The 16,405-nt window shown below is 34.8% G+C and overlaps 2 protein-coding genes across 3 annotated transcripts; both read left to right on the forward strand.

Moving 5' to 3' along the window:
* The first annotated feature begins 321 nt into the window (after positions 1–321).
* On the forward strand, positions 322–9,692 carry LOC136232184 (RNA polymerase II C-terminal domain phosphatase-like 1). Of its 2 annotated transcripts, none has more exons than XM_066021222.1 (17): positions 322–1,155; positions 1,909–2,385; positions 2,676–2,886; positions 3,039–3,196; positions 3,305–3,375; positions 3,546–3,651; positions 3,776–3,859; positions 4,057–4,635; positions 4,715–4,784; positions 5,179–5,309; positions 5,397–5,450; positions 6,264–6,360; positions 6,730–6,965; positions 7,063–7,149; positions 7,605–7,670; positions 7,783–7,856; positions 8,685–9,692. In XM_066021222.1, the coding sequence occupies exons 1-17, from the start codon at positions 847–849 to the stop codon at positions 8,788–8,790; spliced, it is 2,916 nt and encodes a 971-aa protein (XP_065877294.1). In that variant the 5' UTR covers positions 322–846; the 3' UTR covers positions 8,791–9,692. The 2 variants fall into 2 exon arrangements, with proteins under 2 accessions (XP_065877294.1, XP_065877295.1); XM_066021223.1 differs by having other exon boundaries at positions 323–1,155; positions 4,721–4,784.
* A 1,656-nt stretch (positions 9,693–11,348) lies between these two features.
* Positions 11,349–14,641, forward strand: LOC136232642 (clathrin light chain 2-like). The gene is made up of 3 exons (XM_066021907.1): positions 11,349–11,915; positions 13,657–13,810; positions 13,894–14,641. The coding sequence occupies exons 1-3, from the start codon at positions 11,524–11,526 to the stop codon at positions 14,362–14,364; spliced, it is 1,017 nt and encodes a 338-aa protein (XP_065877979.1). The 5' UTR covers positions 11,349–11,523; the 3' UTR covers positions 14,365–14,641.
* The last annotated feature ends 1,764 nt before the right edge of the window (positions 14,642–16,405 follow it).

Genomic DNA, 16,405 nt, shown 5'->3' on the forward strand with positions numbered 1-16,405 from the left:
CTTTTTCTCATATATATAAAAAGTACAAATAAATATAGTAAAATTCTATAAAAAAGAAAAAGAAAATCCTATCTTTTATTTACAATACGTCAAAAAATCATTGATCCTTGTCCTCACGTAGTCAGTTAAAATAGGAGTACAAACACACTATAAATTCTACACAAGATAAGATTTACGAATTCATTTTTCTTTTTTTGTAAATCATGAGAATATTATTTATCATAACATAAAAAAAGAAAAAAGAAAAAAATCCATAAATTAAAAAGAAACAAGGTGGGGTTTTTTTGAAAAAACTTTCGCCTTTATTTATTTTTTCCCCCGATTTTTTTAGTATTATCAACGATTACGCCGTGGAGTACTATTTTTGACCTTTCGCAATCTGGATCTAGGGTTTGCTCTATTTCGAGACTCGTTCTTCACCATCATCTGAAAAAAACCCTAGCTCCACCTCTCATTATTACTTTAGACTGGTAAATCGATCAATCAATCAAACAAAAAGCATATTACTCATCATCATCATCCTCATCGGAGCAAAAAAAAAGTTGTTTCTAGGGTTTGGATTTTTTGTTTTTGGATCGTCTCAATTTTACACAGATCTGTCGATCGATCTATCTATCTATCTATCTATCATCTAAAAATCTGAGCAAACAAGATCCCTAAATTTGATTTTTCTGTTGTTCTGTGTATAATTTTGAAAAATCGGATCATAATTTTGATGACGACGAAGATGGATTCGAAATCTTTGTGACATTGGTGGAAATTTGAAGCTAAATACCGGAGATATTGATGTTGATGGGGAGGAGATTTTGATATACATATATAATATATATTTTTTTCCCGATAAAGATGTATAAATCGGCGGTGTATAAAGGGGATGAGTTGCTTGGTGAAGTGGAAATATATCCACAGCAACAACATGAACAAGAAGAAGAGAATCAGAACAACTACAACAAGAAGAAGAGAGTAATTGATGAGATTTTGGCGGGGAGGGAAATCAGAATAAGCCACTTTTCGCAACCGAGTGAGAGGTGTCCGCCACTTGCAGTGCTACATACCATTACATCTGGATTTTGCTTCAAAATGGAGTCCAAGAATTCAGTAGCTCTTGACACGCCGCTGCATCTTTTGCACTCCTGCTGTATCCAGGAAAACAAGGTATCGTCATTAAAGCACAAAATCCTAATTTTAATGAGAAAGTACCTCAACCTTAAATAACAAGATATTAATTAAAAAATAATCTGACTACTAAACTCAGGATTTTCCTAACTTACCCAGTCCAACAATGGACTCTGGATTAATGGACTTCGAATTTTTTTGACGATTTTTTATGAACCCTAAATTTGTAAGAACTGCATGAACTTAATTAATTGGGCCATTGTAATATGAGCTTATTTTTCCCAACTTCTTTAAATCTAGTGAAGCCGCTGATGGTAATCTTCCTTTAAATTCATGAAAATTATCTTAACTTCATAATCCCCATGAACGACTTCTTAGAACACAGATAAAGAAAGCAGGAGAAGTCTGTTCTACTGATCTAGTGGCTAGCATGAAGAAAGTGCTCGCTGTTTACTGGCTAAATTAGTTTTTTTCTTTCTGAAATGAGAAGTTACAGGTCTGAGAGTTGTTGAGTCTTAACAATGTTATTGCCTGAGACTGAGAGGGGACCTCGAGATGAGTGATACATGGACAGTGGATTACTAGCTCCTGTTTGTTCACCAGACCATAAGTGATGTTGGATGTTAAAGGAAGTTATTTGGGTTTGAAAACTTAAGATTTTGTAACAGATTGTTCAAGATTAATTTATATGACTTATTGTGCGTCTACATTGCTGAATAGGTAGATGACTTGAAACTGGGATGCATGAATGCTTATGGTTTTTCAATGCATTCTTCCTTTCTTTCTTTGCAGACTGCCATAATGCTAGTGGGAGGGGAGGAGCTCCATTTGGTGGCAATGTATTCTAGAAATGAAGAAAAACAATACCCATGCTTCTGGGGATTCAATGCCTCGCCAGGGCTTTATGATGCGTGTCTTGTTATGCTGAACCTCAGATGTCTTGGTATTGTATTTGATCTTGATGAGACCCTTATAGTTGCGAACACAATGCGCTCGTTTGAAGATAGAATTGAGGCTTTGCAGCGGAAAATAAGCACTGAGTTGGATCCACAGCGGATTGCTGGTATGCTATCGGAAGTTAAGCGTTATCAGGATGACAAGATCATTTTGAAGCAGTATGTGGAAAATGATCAGGTTGTAGAAAACGGAAGGGTGATCAAAACTCAGTTTGAGATTGTTCCAGCATTATCTAGCAACCATCAAGCTATAGTACGCCCATTGATACGATTGCAGGAGAGGAATATTATCTTGACACGCATCAATCCACAGGTATGCGTTTTGGAAATTCCAGCTAGCTTCAATTCATGGCTTCGAACTTCTGTATTCATTGCTTGTGATTAGTACAAGATTGTGCTTAATGCTGGAATTTGTACATAAAACATTTGCCTTCATTTCATTAATGCTGCACCGTATTTCATATCATCACATTATTTAGCTTGATAAAATTCTATAGTATATCGTAGTATTAGGTGCTTGCAGATGTTTGTGAAATATCTTACATGAGGTAAACTGCTCATACATTTTTGGTTTAAATATTGAATAACTTTCTTGTTGTGTAGATTCGAGATACAAGTGTCCTTGTGAGGTTGAGACCTGCATGGGAAGATCTGAGAAGCTATTTGACTGCTAGAGGGCGTAAGCGTTTTGAAGTTTATGTGTGCACAATGGCTGAAAGAGATTATGCTTTAGAAATGTGGAGACTTCTTGATCCAGATTCGAATTTGATAAACTCAAAAGAATTGTTAGATCGCATTGTCTGTGTCAAGTCTGGTAAGTTTGTGCTCTTATTAGGAGATGGTTTTTACTTGCTTGAGCTGGTTATAGAGTTGAGCTAAATAATTTTGCCATTCTTTTGGTCGACATATTTTGCTCAAGGTTCAAATGTGTTAATGTGAAACTCCTTTTTGGTGATTTACTTGTAGGTTTAAGGAAGTCATTGTTCAATGTTTTTCAAAATGGAATATGCCATCCTAAGATGGCGCTGGTGATTGATGATCGCTTAAAAGTTTGGGATGAGAAAGATCAGCCTCGGGTACATGTTGTCCCTGCATTTGCTCCATACTATTCTCCACAAGCTGAGGTACAAACTTTATGCAATTTTGCTTTGTAGTTGAAAATTGCAACACTTTGATACCCGTACTTTTACACACATAGAAGTGTGAACTTAACATAATTTTTTATTTTTCAGGCTAACAATGCTGTTCCGGTGTTGTGTGTTGCAAGAAATGTTGCCTGCAATGTCAGAGGTGGTTTCTTCAAGTAAGCATATGAAGCCCAAAGCACCTTCTTCTTTTACAAATTTATCCATCACATGCTGACACAGGATGCTGTATTCTCGGTTTAGAACTCATGCTTCTGAGTGAATTATCTACTGATATAAATTTGTCAATTATATGATATTCTTTTTGACCTTTGAAAATGATAAACAGAGAATTCGATGAGGGTCTTCTACAAAAGATTCCTGAGGTTTCATATGAAGATGATATTACTGGGATTCCTTCTCCTCCTGATGTGAGCAGCTATTTAGTTTCAGAGGTTAGTTTGCCTATGGTACTCTGGTTTCCTTCTCCTCCTGGGATTATATTGCTATATCTTCTTCTATCTCTTGATGTACCCGTACTCTGAATTTTTTTAGAACTAAGAAATTTGTGGCATTCAGGATGATGCTTCTACTTCAAATGGAAACAAAGACCCACTATCTTTTGATGGTATGGCGGATGCTGAAGTTGAAAAGCGGCTAAAGGTAGTTGAGAGTTTTTCATTAATTTGATGTGATGAGAATTTATTTAAATTACATAACTTCAGAAGAGCATTATCTGCTCATTTTGTTTGCAGGTTTCATAGGCCCTATGGATTTTTTTTTTTGGTGCTTGAACACATTTATGTACATTCAAGTTAAAGTTGGGTCTCATTTATTTTTCTTTATTTTCTTGTATTCAGGAAGCAATAACAGCTTCTTCAATGTTTCCCCAAACTATAAATTTAGATCCAAAGCTTGTTCCTTCATATGCAATTGCATCTTCTTCAAGTTCAGTTCCAGTATTAACAGCACAACCATCAGGAGTTGCATTTCCAAGCATGCAATTCCCTCAAGCAGCTTCAATAGTTAAACCTTTGGGTCAGATTGTTTCCCCAGAACTGAGCTTGCAAAATTCTCCTGCTAGAGAAGAGGGAGAGGTGCCAGAATCAGAATTGGATCCTGATACAAGGAGGCGGCTTCTTATATTGCAACATGGGCAAGATAATAGAGATCAAGCTCCAGGTGAATTACCATTTCCTGCGAGACCTGCAGCGCAAGTTTCTGTTCCGCGTGCCCAATCTCATGGAAACTGGGTTCCTGTAGAGGAAGAAATGAGCCCTAGGCAACTGAACCGTGCTGCACCCCGGGAATTTCATCTGGATTCAGAACCAATGCATGTTGAAAAGCACCGACCTCATCATCCACCCTTTTTTCCCAAGGTTGAGAATTCTATTCCATCAGATAGAATGCTTCATGAGAATCAAAGACTTCAAAAAGCGGTAATATTTTAGATCGGTTGGACAGATAAATCCTTCTCTTGAAATCCAAAACCACCAGTACTTAATGAAATTCATTTAGTTGCAGGCACCTTTTAGAGATGATCGATTAAGGTTAAACAACACAGCATCCAACTACCAATCTTTTTCAGGTAAGCATTTTCTTATGCTCATTAGGAAGAAACCCTAAAATTTACATTGCCATTTTATTGCAACCTACTACATGGTCTGCATTTTCATGGGTACCCAAGGGCCATTTAAAGCCTCTTACTTTGCTGGCATAAGAATTTATGAATTAAGGCCAACATGGGAGTAACAGATCACTTCTTCTTGGCCCTTATGGAATTGTGAGTTTGAATTTTGGATCTGGTAGAACTGTCTCATTCTCTGGTTTTCACGAATTTCTTTACTTTTTATTGGTCTGAAAAATGATTGGTGACTTTTGATCTCTCTAGTTATTTTTTTCCTCTTCTGATTTGTGTTCTGCATTTCCCTTATTTTTTTTATTAGTAGACTGGTGTTAGATTCTGTTTGTTTGTTTTGAAGGGGAGGACATTCCATTAAGTCGATCAATGTCCAGCAACAGGGATCTTGATTTTGAATCTGATCGAGCTGTTCCAAGTGCAGAAACTCCTGTTGGAGTGTTACAGGACATTGCAATGAAGTGTGGAGCCAAGGTAATTAGGGAAAGCTACATTTTGAGATAAAAAAACAAGTTGGAACCAAACTTATATGTGTTAATAACTCTGAGTGTGGCCTATTAGGTGGAATTCAAGTCTTCATTGGTTGATAGCAGAGATCTGCAGTTTTCCACTGAGGTTTGAGCAGCTCTTTGGCTCTAAAAAATTCATGTTTTAGTTTCTTTCATGAAATTTCTACATTTCCAACTTGTAGATAATAACCCATCTGTTTTTTCTTTTCTTTTGGTATTATTGGAATTTCTAAAGGAAAATTAGTGTTATTGTGGAAGGATTTAAACCTGATGTGATGGATGCTTTAACCTCTATGCTACTAGCCCAATGACATCCCTGGATTGGAATCACGTAACTAGTGAATTATCTTTTAACAGATCTTGTACAGTTTGTAGCTCAATGACTTGGTCCATATTTTTCCTTTGACAAGTAGTTGCTGGCTTTCCCAGAATAACATAAAATGATAGCTCATAACAATTTTTGTAGTTCTACGATCAGTCTAACAATTAGCCTACATGCTATGTATGGGGTAATGAAAAGCAAGAATTGAAAATTAAATACTAAGAACACGAAAGAAGAGAGTAATGCATCCTCATATAAATCTTATAACTGGATATTAATTTGCTATACTTGGCTTGAGAACAATTATTTTCTGAATAACTAATTGGAACACATGAATGAGTACATACTTAGGTAAGGAGTAGGAGTCCCCAGTCATTAATGTTATGATTTGTGAAGGTTGCATCTATATAACTGTATTTTAATGTACTTCGCCTAAGAACAACTCATCCCAAATACTTAATTGGAATGCATGAACAGTGCATACTTTTAAATGTAGGGAGTAGGTGTCTCTAATGCCATGCTTTGTAGTCAAACACTTCTTGCATTTTTATATATGGGGATTAAGTCAGCTACTTATCCTATTGAGTACTTTTCCAGGTTCGGTTTGCAGGAGAGAAAGTTGGTGAAGGAATTGGTAGAACGAGAAGGGAAGCCCAACGGCTCGCTGCTGAGGTTTCTATAGAGAACTTGGCTAGTAAGTTTTCTCATAATAAGGATGTTACTACTTGGCATAAACTTTCACCGCCGCGAGCTACTTATGTTTGTTAGCATGTTTATTATTGTCCTGAGTTGTGTCCTGTGCATATTCATTGTATACAAGGTAGCTGACAAACTAAACTTGGTCTGTAGAATTCATTCCCAATTTCCCATCAAGTTTGCTAATTGAATTTCAGACCTAGGTACTGTCAGTTAGACCCGTGAGTCTTACTTAAGATATTGACCTTTGGTTAGCTACATTATAAATTTCATCTAGGTTGTTTTCTAGAAAACGTGATCTAACTTCTTATCCTTGCCTCTGGATCTTATCTTTCTGATGGTGATGTTTTTGAATATTTTTTTTCAGACATCTATATGTCACGTTCTAAGCCTGATAATGGGACTGTGAATGGAGATCCAGTCAGATATTCTGGCACAAATGTGAATGGTTATTTGGGTTCTGTGAATTCTTTTGGGAGCCAGCCAATGCCCAAAGATAAGCCTATCTCATCTTCAGGTGCTTCCGAGCCATCCAGGATTCTGGATCCAAGATTGGAAGCCTCAAAGAAATCAATCGGTTCAGTTACTGCACTGAGAGAGTTTGTAAGTTCCAAGGAATTGATGCATCTGTTTACTTTGTCTTCAACTGAATATAAAAATCTGTTTGTTGATTTCTCATGATTGCATTTGTTGTCTGCAGTGCATGATGGAAGGCCTAGCGGTACTTTATCAATCACAGTCACCACTTTCATCAAATTCATTCCAGAAAGACGAAATACATGCACAGGTATGCATTTCTCAAGTTCTCTGATTTAAGTCTTTTGATGGAGTTCGATGTTTGCTTTCTCCCCCTTGAGTTTTAGTCAAGAAAGTTGCAAAATATTATATCTTTCACAATGCTTTTGAGGAGAGTTTAACAAAGGAATAAACAGAACTATATGGGAGAATAGTGACATAATGTTTCTTGTGCCTTAAATTTTGAACCAATAGACTGTTCAGCTTGTCTGAGCATTTTGAAATTTGTGCGGTTACCTGGTATCATTTTGCACATCTAGATTCTGCTAGATTATTTGAGTGGTCAGCCTTATTGACTAAGTTTATTTATTAAAGTTCTTGAGGAAAAGAATTTGACAATTGGAGGTCAAGATTGTGTTCTGAGGATTTTTTTGGGTTGTGAGATGATTTTCTGTTCTTACGCCACTTTTTCCAACTTTATTGAAACAAACTTTATTTTTCACTTAGGTTCAAATAGATGGACAGATTATGGGAAGGGGGATTGGGTCAAGCTGGGATGAGGCTAAGATGCAGGTACATGTCCTCATATCCAAAATCTTCTTTCTCGGGACTGAGAATGATCTCTTACTTTTCTTGTTGCAACCTTAGATAATCTTTTTGAGCTTCTGAATATGTTTTTCTTCAGGCTGCTGAAAGGGCTCTTGGAAGTCTGAAAACAATGTTTGGTCAGTTTGCACCAAAACGTCAGGGTTCTCCGAGGTTTGTTATTTTGCATACGTCTTGAATAAAGAGTTCTTTCTCTGCTTTCTATTTTTATTGTCATAATGCCAGTTAATGTGTTATTGGTTTTCGCTCAACTTTTCGTCCAGAATGTTGATACATGCTATAAAACATTTTTTTTTGTTGAGACCCAGAAGTCTTTATGCACAGTTAACTTTTGTCCTATGGTTCTATCCTACAAATTTGAAATGCCGTAAAAAGACCATATATCTTAATTAGTATGTGTGGTTTTTTTGTAAAAAGACAATATATCTCAATTAGTATGTGGTTTGTTGTAAAAGTTTTCCATACTTTAGTATACTGGGGTTAAATGCACAATTGGTCACTGAATTTACATGACAACTCAGATTTCTGACCAAAATGACACATGACATCCACGCATGGCTATCACATGTCCATATTTTTATGAAAAAATAAATAAAATTTAGTGTTTTCATAAAAGTTTCCGACATGACACATTTTGTTTCGGTCAAAGATCTAAGTTAACTCACGTTGATGTGTCACCCATGTCATTATTTTGATGCATTTTAATCACTAAAATCGGCTGAGTGACCTAATTGAGACAAAACTCAAAGTTGAATGATTTTATTGAGACAAATTGAAGTTGAGTGGCCATTTTGAGACAACTATGTAAGTTCAGTGACCAATGATGCATTTAACCCGTATACTGGGATATAAATTAGACCTTTGTTCTGTATTTTACTTGTCGAGTAACGAAATCTTTTGCTAGGTCTTGGATTTGCAGTTTGGCCAATTTTCTCTTTTGTGTTTCATATCTTATTTTGTATATTTGGTAATGTGTGCAAGGCCAATGCAAGGGATGCCAAACAAACGTTTAAAGCAGGAATTTCCACGAGTTTTGCAGCGGACGCCCTCTTCTGCTAGATATCCTAATAATGCTCCTGTTCCTTGAAGGGCAAACAATCATATCTTTTCCAATACGACATAGAATTTTGCAGGCGGTTTAGATCCTGAACCAGCACTTGGCTCTTAGACTTTACACAATTTAACGCATATGAAAAGAAGCCAATTGAAATTCCTGTGAGGTCTCGTTTTTGCAGGCGGTTTAGATCCTAAGCCATCAGTTGGCTCCTTGACCATATTTTGGATAAGCCATTTTCATCTGATCTCATACAATGCCTGCATTGAGATTCCTCCGGTTGAATCACTGTATCGTATTTTCCACGCTTGACACAGCAAATAGAGTTGGTGCCACGTATCCCCAATTTTTGTGGTCGGTTCTGCTAGTGCCTCAGGTTCTCCCTCTTGTGTGTTGATATGTTCTAAGCTGAAACAGTATTACTGATCAAGAGCTGCAGCATCAGGCGGATATTTCGAGACAAGATCACCATCATATACTAACCATTAAATGTTACTGTAAACACAATCAACCAGTTCATTCTGGTGTTGTCAACCTGACAAAGATGAAGCTGCATGCTAACTTTGAGATAGCAAATGTAATAGTCTTTTACTAGTTTAAACGGCACGGAATTTTTCGGCAGTTGTGGAATGTTCAACTCTGTTGATGCAGGAAGTTGTTAAGAGGTGAGATGCAAGGAAAATGAGTAAGAAGAGGAGGCTTTTGATGTTCAATTTAGTGTATGCTTTGGTTGGTCTCTATTGAATTCAACAGAGGCCACAGCACCATATGATGATAATTTGGGCTAGGGTAGGGTTCTTACTTTAGAATTTGCCCAAATGTTGTTAAGTAATATGGGGATTTGGGTGTCAACATAGGGCTCTTGAACTTAGCTTGAGCTGGCCTGTGTATACTATTGTTGTAGCCTATTCTATAATTCAAAATTATTAGTTTTAGCTTGTTACTTCTATCAATTAATTCTTCACGATGCATCTATTGACACGATCATTTGAATTAGAGAGACAATCCGCTTGATACAATCCGTTCCAGTTGATACTATTAATATAAATAATGCAATACGCAAACCACTAAATCGATACACCTATTTCTTAAAAAAAAAAATTGAATAAACCTGTTCTGAGGTCAAAATATTTTCCTGTTCTAACAATTAAGTTGCTTAAAAAACTGATATAAATTAACTTAGATCATTTCACTAATTTCCTCTTTTGGTACTAAGAATTATTTTTAAAGTATCTAAATTTGATGGGTGAAAAAAAGTGAAAGCTGAAATAATTATCTAAAACATAGTTTGGAAAACAAGAACTCTATTGATATTGAACCAATTTATTTATGCAAGATCCATTTCATTTTCATTGCCAAATAAAATCAGTTCTAATGGATTTTTAATGTGATCGAGCTATAAATATATTTAAATTTTGTACGCTCACACACCTCTTCGTGGGTTGGATTGGATCGACTCTTTAATCCCATCATTATGTGAATTATTTTTTATCAGAACCAATTAATAAACAACTGGTGTGAATAAAAAATAAAATATATATTTTATATTGATATCTGAAATTAAACCAATTTGACAACTTTAAATATAAATTTGGTATTTGTTGTCAATATTAAGACTATAATTGCACAATTTTAAATGTTATTTCTCCCGATTGTTAATATTTTTACACACTGATCCTGTTTGGTAAAGAGCTTTTTGGAGTAAAATTGAAGGTTCGAGCCACTTTAGAGGTTTTGACTAGTCAAACCTCTAACAGTGACGTTTGGTGAAGAGAGGTTTGAAATAGCTTTTGGGGTTTAAAAAGCTACTTTTAAGAGCTTTTTCAATTAGCTTATTGTTCTATCTCTTTTTATGAACATTTTTACCTCTAATTATTACCCTTTAACCTCAAATAAATGTTTTATCATATCTTTATTTGTCATTTACCCAAACAGCTATTAGCCATCAGTTAAGTTTTACCAAACAAGTTTACACAATCAACTAAACAAATCAGCTAATAAAAAGATAATCAACTAACATCTAATGTACTCAGTTAACAGCTATTTGTTACGACCCTTATCTCAAAATAAATAAATATATATGTGATTAATGGTGGCATCTATAAAATATGTATGCTATGAGTCGAAGTTTCACTAATTTTCTAATTCTTTTATAATTATAAATTGATTACACTTTATTTGAGTGGTGTATAGATAAAACGCACTCAGTGTGTTAAAAGAAAATAAATTCTAGGGAACAACGTGCCATGGTATATCAAATAAATTTTTTGATGATACCTCTGTATTTCAGAATTTAGATTTACTATAATTTAAGAATATTTTGGAATCTTAAATTTACAGATTTACAATTTTATTTAAATAATTAATTATTATTTCATATAATCAAATTATCCCATACGGATAATGTATGGACAAAATGAATCAGATCCGGAAAAAATTGCTACAATTTTTTTTTTTTAAAACGATGTCGTTTAATCGAGGTATAAAACATTTTAACTTGAGGTGAAAGTGGTACGAGTCATTCGGTTTTCTTTGTTTTTCCTTTGAGCTGTCAGCCTGACCGGTAAGTATATAAAAAGGTCAAACAAAAGAATCAAAGGCAACTCTTACCCTCTAAGTTTGAATCTTCCTACCTTTCTTCCATATTTCGCACCGAAAACAAATCTCAGCTTCTACTGAGAGAAACTACAACAAAATAAGCCCACTGTACATTTCTAGAGAGAGAAAATCTCACTACCACTGAGATCGAGAGACAAGCATAGAGCCATGGCTTCTTTCGATTCATTTGGCATCGAAAATGAGGAGATTCACACTTCGAACCACAGATCTTTCGAAGAAGATGATGAGAGTTACTCTAACTTTGATTCGTACTCCGGCTTCACCCCCGGAGGCACAGGGGAGTTCACTAGCGGTGATGTTTCCGTCGATCACGTCTCTGCTTCTTCTCCTGATGTATTTGGTTTCGGATCTTCTTCCGTCGATGTAGATCCGGATCCTAGTTACTCACAGAGTCCGTTTAGCCCTGTCCATGTTGAGAATGGAACCGGTAATGGTTATAACACTTCTGGAGATGGCGTTTTTGTGTCGGATGGTCCGGTGCTTCCTCCACCTGGCGATATGGAGCCTGAGGAAGGTTACGCTCTTCGCGAATGGCGCCGGTGAGGGTTTTTTAATTGTTTTAGTTATATTTTCCTTTTTGGCCTTGGATCGGGTGATTTTCAGTATAAACGTTCAAAGATAAGTGGTGCATCTTTTATAGTCAGTTAACTAACCAAATTTCAGCTGTTACATCTTTTTGCTTGGTGTTCTTTAACTTCTGTGTTTTAGATCAGCTCTCCAATAGTTATTAGCTGCATTGATCTGTATATAAAAATTACACGCATGTGGAACGCGGTATTATGCTCTTTGAGATTAGTAGCTATTGTGGCAAGATTATTTTGGCGCCGGTGAGGGTTTTTGAATTGTTTAGTTATCTTTTCCATTTTGGTCTTTAGATCGGATCGGCGGTGCATCCTTTTTAGCCAGTAAGATCAGCTGTTAAATCTTTTTGCTTGTTGTTCACCAATTCCTGTGTTTTAGATCAGCTATATATATATATATATATATATTTGGGTAATACAGCTACATATATTTATTAGCTAGATTGATCTGTGTATAAAAATTATCCGTAGTTGATGTGAGCAGTGCTCTGTGAGATTAGCTGCTAGTGGGTCAAGAATGTCTTCAAATCGACAATTATGATTTTTAAGTAAATTTATTGGGGGACGTAATGAATATATAAAGAATTTTAGAGACGCTATAACTATTTTTCTGCAAAAAAAAAAAAACATAGCATTTTAAGTTGAAAAACTTATAATTTGATAAACTTTAGGGGAACGGTGCCTTCTGCAGGGGCCAATAGTTCTTCCCTGATAAAATAGATTAAGGTGGCGTTTGGTTTGGGGTCTTTAGGAATGGGAATGGGAATGGGAGGGTTTCATTCCCTTTGTTCTTGTTTGTTTACAAAAAAAAAACCCATTCCCTTTACCCACATTCCCTTTCCTAAACATATCCAAACACATAGGGGAATTAATGGTTATTCCTTTCCTTTCCTTTAGTTTCCCTTTCTTGATTCCTTTTCCTTTACCCCTTGTGAACCAAGTATTCCTGAGATAGATAGGGTCTTAGGTATATCTATTTTGAAATTATGATCGGGTTGTTGGAAACACTGTTGATTGAATTTATTCCGGCATAGCAGTGGTTGTATTCCCAATTAATTTACGAGTTATGTTTTGGCTGAAGTGCCTCTTACAAAGTGTAACACAGAGAATGGGAAAAGACTTGTGTATTTCGTAGTGTGAAGTATACACACATATATATAGTATGCTATTCTAGGAAAGTATGTAAAACACATTTACTGTAGTTCCTATGATCAAGGAAACTGATTCCTATAATCAAGGAATGACAACTATACAATCTGTAACACATAGTTCGATAGAAACAATACACAGGCTTGGGCAGATCGAATGAATCACACCATTCAGGATTTTGTTTATTGATTTCTTAGCATATTTCTACATCTACATTTTATGAACCTGCATACTTCCAGATGGTGTGTTACATTGTTTGATGTTATATTGCTAAGAGGTAAATGGAAAGATGGGAAGACATTGTGGCTTTGTTTTTTTGTTTTTTATGCATGCCTGATTTGAGATGTAAAAATTGAGTTTTTCATCCACTCCAGGGAAGATTGATTCAACACTCAAATGCTATAAAATTCTAATTAGAGATGTCAGGCTAGACTCAAATTGCTGCCATTTTTTTTTTTTTTTTTATTTAACATCAAATGAACTGCTAAATATCAAACCATAAACTCTACCAATTAAATTATGACCCTTATGCTTTGATTTCGCCTGGCAGCCAAAATGCCATTCTACTTGAGGAAAAGGAAAAGAAGGAGAAGGAAATGAGGAATCAGATCATCCTAGAAGCTGAAGATTACATACGTGGTTTCTATGAGAAAAGGGTACTTAATGTTGAGACGAACAAAAATACAAACAGAGAAAGGGAGAAGGTAAAAATATCTTCTAATTTTCTGAAGTTGATGGCTTTATTATCCCTTGCAACACTAATAAAGTCGATTTATGTATGGAGCAGTTATACTTGGCGAATCAGGAGAAATTTCATAAAGAAGCAGATAAACAGTACTGGAAAGCAATAGCGGATCTTATACCATATGAAGTTCCCAACATTGAGAAGAAGAGAGGCAAGAAAGATCAAGACAAGAAACCATCTATAGCCGTCATCCAGGGCCCGAAACCTGGAAAACCCACCGATCTTTCAAGGCTGCGCCATATTCTTGTGAAACTGAAACACACTCCTCCACCTCACATGATTCCTCCCCCACCTGCACCTGCAAAGGATGCCAAAGATGCGAAGGATGGAAAAGATGCCAAAACCGGGAAGGATGCAGCACCAAACGCAGCTGCCTCCACAGCCAAGACGGAGCCTGTTTCGTCTGCTAAAGATGCAACAACTTCAAATGGTTCATCACAGCTTCCTAAAGATGAGGTTCCTCCTGCTGGCGACCAGCCTGCTCCGGAACCTGAGTCGACACCAACTGCTTAAACTTTGGTATTACCTCCTTTCTTTGTACCAGCTCTTTAAATCTTCATATTTTATATGATCTCTGTATCATTTTGTCCTCATATTCCCCGTTTGGTCGGCTTATGTATTTGTATGCAGATCATTTTGTTTTATTCTTTGTATGGGCATATTGCATAAACTGAGATTGAAGCTTTTTTTTTTTTTCTTACTTTATTATCACGAGTTTTGCTTGCTGTCGTTGGGAAACAATAGAAAATTGCTTGCTATTATTTAATGGACCTTGGTTTTATTTCCCCCATTTTTGTTTAGGTTCGAAATTTGTGTTCAGTCGATTTATATTAGGAAAGAAACTTCTTCAGGCCCATGATCTGTTTTCATTTTTTTACACGATATTTCAATTTGGTGCATTGAATCTTAGATAAATTATAATCATACATGTTAAACCAGACAGTTAGAAGTACATTGAATCTTAGATAAATTATAATCTCACATGTTTAGCTAGGGACAGATCTAAAACTATGGCTAGAGGTAGTCTTAGCCCCCTCCAGCAAGTCCAAAAACTCATTTTAGTATAAACGGTGAACCAATTTTGGCCCCTTTCCAGATTACTAGTTGGCACCCACTCTTGTTTAATAGTCCAAATCCGACTTCAATTTTATTATTTTCTTTCTTGCGTACTTATTAACTTGTCGCTTATATTCCATTTTATTTCTCTTATTCACTTGTGCTCTGTCTGTAACCTTCTCAAAAGTTTCTACTTTTTATTTTCAATTTATCATTTCTTTCCAATTCTCTTCTCAATTTAAGTTCTTTTCAATTCTGCCTAAAATATTTTCATCGTTTTCTCATGTATTGCTATTTTATAATTATATACTATTCTATGGATTTGTACGATTAATTAGATTTTAGAATTGTATTTGATGTTAGATTATTAGACATTTATCTGCTTGTGTACAGAGCGATGACTCTTATTCTCATTCTTTCCATTTCTATAACAAAAAAAATATATGTTTCAGTAAATATAGTGAAAAATAAACTTTGAAATATAATGAAAAATATTTTTCATATTATTTGGTGTTGTATGTTGAAAGAGAAATCATCAGTAGTTCTAATATAAATTTAATAAATTATTTTCGTGATTTGAAAGAGCAATGGTGTCTATTTTGATACATTAAAAATTATATTTAATTTTGATGTCTTTATTATATGTCAAAAAAATTTATTAAAAATTTGACCATCGTGAGACTTTATCTTGCGCTTGTCTATGTGTTTAGCTATTAATTATACAATTAGAAATGAACTTTTAACTTGTTAAGAATCTGTTGGATTTTTTAAAATTGAAAAACAGGGTTTTATGTCTAATTTATCGAATAGTAAAAAATATAATTTTAGTTATATATTTGATAGGATAATAACTTCAACTGATTTTACTAATAGTCAAATTAAGAGTTATTATGCAATTACAATTAACTAGATACTAGTACGGAGCTCTTGCGCTGCTTTGGATTTTTAAAATTAACAATGGATTAAAAAATATAAAATAAAAAAGTCTATTAAAGAATTTATAAGCATGCTAAATATTGAGTTAAGGTGTAAAAATATTCTTAACGTTTTGGATCAGGAGTAATTTTCCTCTTAATGTATAAAATGGTGCAATTTTACTTCTAATGCTGATAAATTGGGTCAATTAGAGAAATAATTCAAATCTTATCATCTACACTTCACACGTGTATCATGTTATTAGTAACAAATCATAAAAATATGTTGTGATGTGAAAAAAATAAAAAATATATATTATCTTTTATACGAATTGGACAAAAAAATTCAAAAAATTCATTGAATTTATAAATATTAATCTCCAATGCTATTATTAAATTATAAAAAAAACATAGAAATCATTTTTTAGAATGAATTGATATGCAAAAACATTAAGGGTAAAATTGCATTATTTTAGACGTTATGGGTAAAATTACTGCTGACTCAAAATATTAGGGATATTTTTGCACCTTAACCCTTAAAAATTTCATATGAATTTTCATTAAAATTAAAAATATAAGTCTAG

The sequence above is a fragment of the Euphorbia lathyris genome, chromosome 6 (assembly GCF_963576675.1).
Source record: "Euphorbia lathyris chromosome 6, ddEupLath1.1, whole genome shotgun sequence".
In the NCBI taxonomy this organism is placed as follows: Eukaryota; Viridiplantae; Streptophyta; class Magnoliopsida; order Malpighiales; family Euphorbiaceae; genus Euphorbia; species Euphorbia lathyris.